This window comes from Biomphalaria glabrata, chromosome 5, assembly GCF_947242115.1.
Source record: "Biomphalaria glabrata chromosome 5, xgBioGlab47.1, whole genome shotgun sequence".
In the NCBI taxonomy this organism is placed as follows: domain Eukaryota; kingdom Metazoa; phylum Mollusca; class Gastropoda; family Planorbidae; genus Biomphalaria; species Biomphalaria glabrata.
In genome coordinates, this window is record NC_074715.1 from 28388735 (window position 1) to 28400256 (window position 11522).

At 30.5% G+C, this 11522-nt stretch overlaps 1 protein-coding gene across 3 annotated transcripts in view; it reads right to left on the bottom strand.

The window, feature by feature from the left end:
- LOC106065156 (poly [ADP-ribose] polymerase tankyrase-like) overlaps positions 1 to 8069 on the bottom strand; it is a 45614-nt gene extending 37545 nt beyond the window's left edge. The window contains exons 1-12 of one of the 3 annotated variants that reach the window (XM_056031347.1): positions 7942 to 8069; positions 7180 to 7353; positions 6651 to 6924; positions 5904 to 6317; positions 5405 to 5565; positions 5182 to 5314; positions 4917 to 5000; positions 3701 to 3769; positions 2408 to 2507; positions 1551 to 1668; positions 1117 to 1289; positions 406 to 493 (exon numbers count right to left, since the gene is read on the bottom strand). In XM_056031347.1, the coding sequence (XP_055887322.1) occupies positions 406 to 493; positions 1117 to 1289; positions 1551 to 1668; positions 2408 to 2507; positions 3701 to 3769; positions 4917 to 5000; positions 5182 to 5314; positions 5405 to 5565; positions 5904 to 6317; positions 6651 to 6924; positions 7180 to 7185 (1620 nt within the window). In that variant the 5' untranslated portion in view covers positions 7186 to 7353; positions 7942 to 8069. The other 2 variants (XM_056031345.1, XM_056031346.1) reach the window with 2 other exon arrangements.
- Between the last annotated feature and the right edge of the window lie 3453 nt (positions 8070 to 11522).

Sequence of the window (11522 nt, forward strand, 5' to 3'; positions counted from 1 at the left end):
TAATGCACACATTTATTTAATAACATAAAAATGACATAATACATTGTTAATAAATTATATAATATATAGTTATATGTTCAAATTAGATATAAAATTGAATAATTAGACTATATATTAAATATATTTATGCAGTGGCACTACAACATATGGAGGGCTCTGGTCAACACATCTTTCCATTCAGATCTATTAACTAACTTCTCTTAATTATGAGAACATCTTAAATTTTATAGAACAAAGAAACATAGTTTTTAATAATTTTGGTCTACAGTTTACTTTATTAATATAGCATCAATGTATATCATGCTAAATAAATACATTGCACATATTAAAGACAAATACTATTTATGCAGGTATTTGATACATGGATGTAACAAAATCAGAAACATTTTTTCAAAATGCACTTACAATCACAAATGCATTGTTTCCTTCTCGACTTCCACGACTGGCTGTAATCTTGCGAATAAAATTAATTCCTAAGGAACGCCTGTTGTATCTGATAAACAGTAAACAATTAAAATTTTTTTTTGCTAAAGTTTACAATCATACATGTTTGATAATGCATTGATTTATAGAAAACATATATAATAATCAAACCAGACTGAAGTTTTTTTTAAAAGCTTTAGCTTCCTATTTTATAAAAAAAAAATATGCTATCTCTTGTTGTTTGAAATACTGACACTATTCTCTATTAGCTGATGCAACCTAAATGCATTAGTAGTGTCTTCACTGTTCATGAAAACATTATGTACATTTCTTTTCTTGATTAGTGTTTAAAATGTTTGAAGCGTGGTCGAGAGGCTAAGTACGCTTGAACTTGGCTTGTCTTGGCTACCTAGAAGGAGGCTTCGACACCCAACTCGGGCAGAGTTGTGTTTACTGAGCGCCTAAAGGCAGCACGGAAAACCAACTCCTAGATACCCCCTCCCCCCCACCGGTCCACAAATGAGATTGGACCAAAAAGCGCTCTGAGCATGCTATAAGCATGAAAGTAGCGCTATATAAAAGCTATAATTATTATTATTAAATATATCTTATTTATTTGTTAGATTTGGTATCAACACAATTTTTATTCATTATTCCAACTAATAAATAGTTGTTTTTATTTCGAATACTTGCCTTCCAGTTCCCAATTTATCAAGAAAGTGTTTATCTCCCTTGTTATTTTTGCATCTGTCCTTGAATTTCTTTCCAAAAAATTCCTCCAGAAGAGTCAAAAGAATGTTCTTGTCATTGGCTAAGCCAGCAGCACTTGCAGGAGTGTTTTCATTATCTAGAGACTTGTGATGTAACTAAAACACAAGAAATCAAAGATTATTACAATTTTTCACATGTATGTTGTTTGATAAGTAATTTAAAACCTATAAATTAATACCAAATTGTAATCTATAAATTTATGATGGATTTATAAAACATAAGATTGCGAATTTCATACATCTGTAATACCTTACGGAGCACATGGGGAAAAATACAGAAATCTGATCTGAATGGTGATTCTGGTATAATAATTTGAGTTTGAACTTTGGGTGTACAAAAAATGTTACACAGATTACCTTATAAATCTTGCTACCATCTTTGAGCAATTTTGTGAGAAGTTTGTTATCCTTCAAATGGATAGCTCTAAATACAAGTCTGGAGTTGGCAGCTTTTGAAACATAAGGCATTGGATCCCTGTAAAATACAGAAGTACTTGGTAAACAACAAACAAATTGAAACTCTCAAATGGTATTAGTGTTATCTATGGCTTATTCTCACCAAATTGAATTAGCCAGAAATATTCACAGTTGGTTGAAAAACAATGCTAACAGGTAAAATTATGTAAAAAAAATTAAGATTGTTACAATCAGATCTCAGAGTGGTTTGAATGTAGAGTGATGAGAATGTGTACTTTAAATTGTAATGACCTCAGAGAAAAGATTATGAATATTTGTGTTTCTCATTAAAATATGATTTAATTAATTTAAAATACAAGTTGATTTTTTTTAAGAGATAAAAAGAATTTTATGTCTATTATGATAAGTATTCATCAAGTCACTGCTTCGTCATGCACTGTCGGAAAGATGAAATCACCCACAGCATGGAGACTGTTCATGCAGGTACAGTCCTTACAGGGAGGTGAAGCACTAAGAGGCAGCCTCAGACAGGATGAGAAAGAAAGATTCCTAATCTGATAGCTCTAAATACAGATAAGTCTCATGCATAAGCTGTGGCAAAGTTTGCTGCTCTAGAATTGACTTATTTAGTTACAATTGTTTCTGCCCCGATGCAAGGAAAAAAAATTAAGACCTGTAATTTAACTTCGCTTATAAATTGTCTCATAAGACTATGAGAACCACATAGAAATACATTTTGCTAGTTCCTCATAAATGTAATGATTTTAAGTTTTAAAAAAAGTTTCAAACAACCAAACCTTGTTTCAAACAGAGGATCAAGAGCCAAAATTTTAATGTCTGTTCTAGGCTGTAAAGTTAAAGTAGTTTTTTTTGTTGGTCTCTTTCTTTTAGGTTCACCTAAGGGAATTAAAATAAACAATTATTAATTAAATTTGGGGTGAAGCTAACATGAAATCTTTATTGCTTTAATCTCTCTTGTTTACGGCCTGATTATTGTGCTCTGCTATATACTTTTAGCCCATGAATTCTAGTATCCCTTACAAACCATCCTTCCAAAAAAATTTCACGTATACACTCTCGCTATTCTTCGGCTCTTCAGTTTTATATTTAGATGTAGTTCTACTGCTTGTCATGCGCAGATCAAGCAAGTTTTATTGGGTATCTATTTGTGCACTATGACACTTTGAGCAAAGAATGTCTCTGTTACCAAAGGAATGGTTTATTCATGTCATTGTTTCTGGTGCATTTTTTCTTTATGGATGTTTCTTTTTGTGGCCTTGTTCTTGTTCCCCATTATTGTATAAGTTTCATTTTATTATGCTTAATCTTTATTTAGTAGCTCATGATTGATTCACCATTATAGTTTCTGTGGAGTGGCAATAAAAGGAGTTCATATATGTCACTTGTAGGGAATTGATCTGAGTGTAGATACATTTGTAGAGTTGCTCTGTAGGCTTTGTATGGGCCCATATCGTATCTACACAATTGTGACCCAGGTGTGCTTTCATGTCATGCTATTAGTTTTATTAATGTGTGTGTATTTGAATGAATACTTAAGATTCATTATTTGTCTTTTAATTAGTATTGTTCATATCATCTCATAAAAATTTTGTTTGAGGTACCTTCTTATTTTAACTAATAACTGTAAAGGCCTGGGCAAACAAGACAAGGTTTAAAAAATATAATATTCCTTTACTGAATTTAGTAGCTTAGTAAATACAAACACACACTTTCATAGAGCTATTTAATAGGTAAAAAATATCCAAGCTATATTAATTTGTTTTTATAAGGCATCTACTATCAAGAGTATAATGTAGTGTTTAAAAAAAAAATTATATATATATAATTTCATTCTATACAAAACTGGTTGTAATCAATTAATTTTTACTCACTAAATTAGAATTTAAACCAACATTTTTAAATGTGCTGCCTGTCCCTTCATAACAAATATAAAATGTAAACATAATGAAAGATTTATTCATTCATATCATCATTTTGCTTTAATACAAATTTATTTTTTTTAGAATTAAAATATAAATTGATAATAAATAAATATTCTGGGGAATTTATTTATTTATTATTTTTCCTACCTTGAGCATCAATCTTCTGCCTTGATTTCCTCTCACCCTTTGGTTCCTTACTTTTTTTCACCTTTTTCTCTATTTTGTTTAAATATGAAAATAAAAGTTATCTGATAAAATGTTTACAATAAAATGCAAAGCAAAACTTATTTAGAAATAAAAATTTAAGTCTCAAAGATTAAAAAAAACAACATCATATTTAAAATTAAAAAATACATAGGAATAATGTGAAAGATTCATTTTTAGCGGCCCCCGAAAGGTGAATAGCCACTATTAGTTTTGTGTGGTCTGTCTGTCTGCCCGTCTGTTCCATTTAGATCTCATAAACTAGAAAAGATATTGAAAATCTGATATCTTGATATTTTAGATCGTTCAAAGTTATGATAAAATGGCTACTTTTTTGTTTTCTGGAAGCAAAACATTTTATTTTTTAAATCAACTATGCAAGCTGCTTTTTTATCAAAAAAATTCACCATTTTTACAAATATTCAATATTAATAGTAAAAAACATGAGAGCCGTAGTAATGGAGGTGATTATTAAGCATATTTTTAACACATTTATGCAAATGTTTTTAGATTTTTTTTACAAAAAGGTTAAAAAAAATAAATTTAACAAAATTAAATACTTTCTGTCATACTAGCATATTGTAAAAAAATGTTTACATTTCTTTTTAAAGAGAAAAAATTTATTTATAAGGCATATAAGTCTAATATAATTTAAAACAATAAGTAATAAGTAATAAGTAGTGTTTCATATTACGCAAGTGAAGTGCAATGGTTACAATAAATATTAGAATACTGAGCTAAAGGGAAAAGTTTTATTGATGATAATATCAGTTAGGCAGTTCACATTGAACTATATCTTTATGACTATCAGTTCATTGAATAAATATTAATATTAACAATGTAATTATAAAAACATAAATAAATCTCCGTATCCTGTGGTATCGATTAGTTAGTCGAACTCACAATACAACAGTGTCACGAATGCCTCTACTTTTTGTATCAACGGAGATAGGGTTGTAGTTATTGATAGTTTGTATGTAGTTTCTAATATTCTTTCTGAAAATATCAAAACCTTTGAGTGGATCACTTTGGGGGCCAGTTTTGAGTGTTTAGACACAAAATATTTTTGTAACCTTGTTTTTACAATGATATGTAAAATTATTATTCAACAGAATGATATTGTTAACAGTTGATTAGATTCACATATCTTTACATATACCTTTATCTCTCAATCTCTGAGAAGCTGTTTTCTGTAATCTTGGTTTCTTGGTAGAAGGTTGATCAATTATAATAACTTGTTGCACTGCAGTGTTGAACAAAAAAAAAAAGTTTTTAATGTTTAATAAAAGTGACAAATCATCTCAAACAAATTTTAACATGTATTTGATATACAGTCACAACTTTTGCATGAATTAGTAAGACTCTAAACAATGAAATGGATAAACTCTACAGAATCTTTTTTTTTATATATTTATACTACCCACCATCATCATCCAATTCATCAACAGTTTTCTTTCCACTTTCAACTTCTAGTGCAACTTGTAAAAGTTTCTTTATTTCTTCCAACTGGTCATTTGGAAGCTGGTAAGTTACACGCGTCAATCTTTTGATATTCACCTACATAGATCAATCACACAATTTTATTTACTGTTTTTGGAAAATTAATGTATATTAAAAAAAATATAATTTTCAGTAAATACAATTTACCTGCATAATAATTGAAGCTGGATCAATAACATCTCTATAACTCATTTTATAACTATTTGGAATTTTGTATTTTTTTGGTTTCTTCACAAACCAATTGATTTTGACATGCCTTGTGTAGTTGTACACATTGATTCTTGTTCGACACAGAAAAAAATCATCATCTAAAAAATAAAATATGACTACATGAAGCAAATGGGAAGAAAATCCTAAAGTTAATCACTAGCCTCACTCCAGAAAATCTTAATTATTAAGGTAGCAAACCCCTCAGAGACCCTAATTTTCTTAATTTTGCATTAGGAATGTTTTTTTCTAGATAATTACATTGAAGGGACCATAAAATTAGGTTGAGTAAAAAAAAAATAAAAAATTATGCAAAAATGGGTCCAAGATGGCCGCCACAATAGTAAAAATATATAGTATATTTCAACACTTCTAACTCAGAAAGTAGGCCTTTTATTGTGATGACAGTTAATTAAAAATAGAATAAGCTGGAATTTACCTTTATCAGTGCGAACAGCTAGAATGGCATCTTTGGGAAACCACAGAATTTTATTGGCAGTTCTTAAATTTCCTTTAATAAGTTTTGCTGAAATCTGCTTTGATAGAGTTTTTTTAGTAGCTACATTAGGTTTTTTAACAGATGAAAAACTATGCCTTTTATTTGTGTTCTTGACTTTCTGATATGATGTCATGCCAGAAAATGTTTGCAATTTCCTATGTTGTTTAGAAACATCAGCACTTTTAGATAATTTTGTAGAAAACACTTGTTTATTGAGTTTATTGGTAGAAGAATTGAGTAATTTAAACTTTTTATCAGATGAAATGACTGAAATTTTATTCAACTTTTCAACAAGTTTATCTGCATGTTTTTTTCCATCCATGGTTATAGATGGGCATGATGAGTTTCCTCCTACTGCAATTCAAAAGTAAAATATCAGAGTCAAAATGACAGTTATGGGTATCTACTTTTGGTAATTCTAAAATATGTAAGTTGTTATAAAAATTAGAAAATTGGCTACTATTCAGTTGTACTGTTTTTCAAATAATCTCAAATACACAACAAATAATTACACCCTAAAGCATTTTCTTTAAAATTTTCTATTGTCTGAGTAATTCAACTAGGTCATTTTAAATCTATTTTTAATACATATTATACAAGTCATTTTGAAATTACTTTTACTTCTCAAGTAAGAATTATAAAGATCTACAAAATTATGGTTAAAAAATTAAATAAATGTATTTATACTTGAATTGCCTTTTGATTTCAACAATTTTGATGTTAAAGCCTTCACAGACTCAACTGCTTGACTTCTTGAGCTTCTTCTGGCATTTATTTCCATATTATCATTTATTAACTCATCCGTTGGCATTCTTCTGAGAGAAGAAATATCCATCAGTACTATTTCAGTATCTGCTTCCTTGTTTTTCTGTGTCTCAGCATGTGCAAGATTCAACGATGTTTTTGAAACATGTTTTGTAGAAGTTGATTGTTTGGTTCGTTTGCTTGAAACTTTTTTTCGCTGCAAAAGTAAATTACACTATGTAAAGAATTTATTACTAGATCTTAATATCAAGATATATTATTCTAAAGTGATCTATTAATAACAGCCAGCTCTACAAATAATCCAATAATTTAGACATTATCAATTAAGACATTGTGTGATAAAATGTAGCTAACTTCATTATCATCTGACACAAATATAATATATAGCTTGAAAATGTTTTACTGTCATATAGATCTCTATTGAAATAGGATTCAAGGTTTATATACTTACTGCCATATTGTTAACATACAGTATCAAATTATCTAGGATTCTACAATCTGTAGGCAGTACAGGTCTATTGATTCAGGGCCAAGTATCACAATAAGAACAAAATCAAGATGTATAATCCAAGTCCAAGGCCTTCAGGTCCCATTTCTTTCAGAATAGTAGGACCTACTAATCTATCTGTAGAAAAATGACAATCGTTAAAATTAAGAATTCTAAAATAAAAATTAAATTTAAAAAAGTAGGCCTAATAAAAAATAAATTAAATTAAAAAAATTGATAAATTATAAATAGACTCTATATAATAGTAGGCCTATATATCTACTCCCTAGAAAAATTAAGTTATTTAAGATTGATAAATTTGTTTTATTATATAAAATATAAATCCAGTTTAGATCCATAGTTAACTTATAGACATAATAATAGTAATAATAATAGGCATATCTAGATATTTTTTAATGTTATAATAATCATAAATTAAATAATGATATAATTATATAGATCTAATAATTATAATAATATTTTAATATAAAAATAATACAAAAGCAATTTAATGTTATGTAGATTCAAAGTCTACTTTTACATTATTATGCACCAATTTTCATCACTATGATATAGAGCTGGTTGATCTGAATCTATTCTAGAATATAGATCTAGATCTACATATTGACATATAGATCTAGCAGAAGCTAGCTTTACGAAGGAATCTATTAATCTTGCAGCAGTCTATCACACTAAATAGGTCTTGATCTAGACTAGATTGGTTACCGGCGTTTACTTCGAAACGTGCTTCGCGGATACACCTTCGTGTATCAAGCTAAACTCGGATAAACTTTGAACGGGGACACATATTGAATTAAATCTTGTTTAATTCATTGAATATAGAATTAAAATAGTTCTAATAATGCTGTGGCTGTTTGTGATTGTTTATTTAATATTTTTTGTCATTCAAGTAATCTATTTTTGTATACAAACTCTACCTTCGCGGATTTGATTAGCAATGTGCTATTTATAGTTTCTAATTTATTTTTTTAGGGCAGTGTTTCCCAAACTGTGTTTGAATGTCCTCGGAAGTCGCAATTGATTAAAATTATGACACGAATCCGGAAATTAATTTAAAATTAACCAGTTCACGATCATACCGACTTTATTTCGAACATTTTTTTTTTTTACAATAAATAAGGCCTACACAACTAGAACAAATTACAGTCACCAAATTGCAAGGTAGCTAGGGGTGTTTATTCCATTCCCCTACCCAATAAAAGACTAAAGTAAAGTAGTTATAATCTATTATAATTTTAAGAACGTAGACAGGGCGAGGGGTTGAGTTTCACCCCACCTTCAATTAGACGTTTCACGCATTGATTTGTTTTCCTTTATTTGATGGGCTCCATTAATAAAGTGCAATGAATAATAGAATCTATATTTGACCTGTACTTTTTAGAAGAAATACAGGATCTTAGGCTGTAAACACATCAGAAATGCATTCGTTAAGATAAGCATAAAAGGAGAAAAAAACGCTTTGGACCGGGGCTCCATTACGGACCCCGCTGGAGATGCTTTGTCATGCAGTGTTATGAATCTACTAAATCTAGAAAGAGCCCATTCTAGAATATAAAAAAACTTAACGGACTAATGCTAGAATCTATAATGAGTAATGAATATCAACGAGGTCACTAGCAGTCGTGAAATTCTTCACTATTTGGAAGATAAAAATAGAGAGTATCCGGGAAAAAAAACATAAGTTTTCAATGAAAATTCAGGAAATGTGATGCATATTACACGCTATCCTGACATGATCAACGAATAATTGTTTCGCTCCTAAAAGAACACAATAAATCGATACAACACGTATTTCGGACGCAAAACATGTCTTAGTGGAGTGTCTCCAGAGAATTCTGACTACGCACTTCAAAGTTGCATATTGTAGTACCAAGAGGGCAGAACGATATAGGCTTACTGGCTCCACTGACCCCATAACAACTCTTTTTTTTTTAAAGTTGTAAGAAGAGCTGTCAGTTCTGGCAACCAACACGCAGAAAGGACTATATCAAAGATTCTGGCAAGTGCGCCTGAGCTTCGACACTCTCTGCACAAAATAGTTCAAAGTGCACATTAAATTTAAATCAGACATAGATTAAATCATACATGATAGATTTATACATTTCAGGAATAAGACGCTCGAATTAAAAAAAAATGCTTCTAATCATCTATGATGGAACGAAAGGGGTAGCAAAAGTTTTGCTAAACTAGCATGAGGCAATCTGCAGAGTAGCAACCAATGCGTCGAGGGTTCATTGCGCCCCTGTCCATGACCATTACATGGTTCGAAGTAGCCGTTGAAAGAAAAAAATGTTTCTAATAACAATTTAAATGTATCAGATTTATGCAATGCATTACTTGTGAGAGGTCATATTGAAAGGATTTGTAAAATGGAACGATTTGGTTTGTCACACTCATCCTACGGGAGGTGGGGGATGAAGGCGTATCTTGCTATGCCTTAATAACTTCGCCACCACCCCTCACACCACTGTAAAAAAAAAAGTATTACGCCAACAGAAACTTCGCACATTGAAGAGGTATAGTTTAACAGCAGATTTAAAGATTTTTTTAAATGAAAAATTTGATTGTTTGGTGAACTTTGACTTAGAGGATATACCCTTACGGGATTCTTCTCGAAAGAGAAGTCATCAACTTTGTTTTTCAGGAAACCTGTACAGTTCATCTACATAGACGGCATAGGCCTACATGTTGGCCTAACTTGTGGTATAGGCTACATAAAATACTAATCCATTGATGAATACAAAAAAAAACCCATATAAATGTAAATTATATTTTCATTATAACATTGACGAAAAGACCGAGTGGAATATTATTTATGGCAGACTCATATTTTTTATATATAAGGTCTTTATATGATCTGCACAGTTGAAACTGACCGACATGCCTTTATATTTATATAGCATGACTGAATTCTAAAACCGGCCCTATTCGTACAAAACGTTTGAAGCTCCCTGACCTAGTTTATAAGCACTCATAGATAAATCAATAAATCACGTGTCATGACATGTTCAAATTTTATAGAGGCAATTTCATTTCATTTAAATTCAAAGATTGGAGGAGTTATGGGTTGTTAACGATTTGGTCGGTGGTTTAAATCTCGTCCACTTTATTTCATTTCAAATCGACACAAATATTGAAACTTCTTGCTTGATTTTTATTTATTTAACTTTTTTGTGTGATTTTTTTTCTCTATCAGACAATTTCTGCTTGTTCTTTCACTCAGTAGTTTATTAAACACCTCCAACGCCGAGGGGCGTGTAGAATATTTGTGTTACACAAATAACAAACTAGTGTTTAAGAGGGAAGACCATAGACATATATATATATAGACTGGACGATAAAGAACAAATTATTATCGGAAATATTTGGGAAAAGATAAGTGTGTAGATCCACATCACAAACCTATATATATTTGTCTATGTCTATGATTGTAAAACAAAGACAAAATATTGGGAATATGGCAGTTTTGCACTTTTCAAAACTAAAGATCAAAGGTATATATTGGCTGAAATGTTAGTCCTAGAATTTATAGCTCAATCGCCGCCATTTTTTTTTCACATAGATATAGTACATAAAACATATTGACTTCCCCCAAATAAAAAAAACTTCCTACTTCCAGTCTATATTTATTTATGTCTATGGGGAAGACATATTAGGAACTCCATTTATTACGTAAACACAAGCGGTGTTGCACTGACGCTCTAGTGTGCAAATGTACATATAATACTATTATGTTACATCTCTCTTCTTTAATTCAGAAAATCTATTTATCAGAATAACTAACAAACTAGTCAACTAAAAAGTCAAATCAGTTCATCACAAATCAAGTCTCTTGGGTTTGTTAACTATTCTGCCTGAGCGTGTTACGTAAGGTTCATGTGGTCTAAAGGTGTTAGAAGAAGCAGTGTGTAGTGGCGGCTCAAAATCTAGTGTAGTTTGTAATCTTGGACTCTCTAGATCTAATGGTTCTGGTTGTTCTGAGATGTCATCTGGAAAGTCATAATTATTGTTAAATCTGTTTGCTTTCTCAGAAGACTTTCTGACGTGTTTTCTGTTTCTTCTGTAGACCTTATTTCCACTTTTGACATTATATGATCTAGGCTTAGAATGCTTCGAAACTACTGTTCCTGGTTTCCACTTAGAATTAAGTTGCATTCTGACTGCCGTTCCGTCTTGTAGTGGATTATGACTCTTAACTCCTTTTCTCTTACCATAATGATGTTTCTGAGACTGTTTCTCGGAGTCAAAGTGTTTCTTCACCACCTTGAGATCTGGCATTGAAAGTT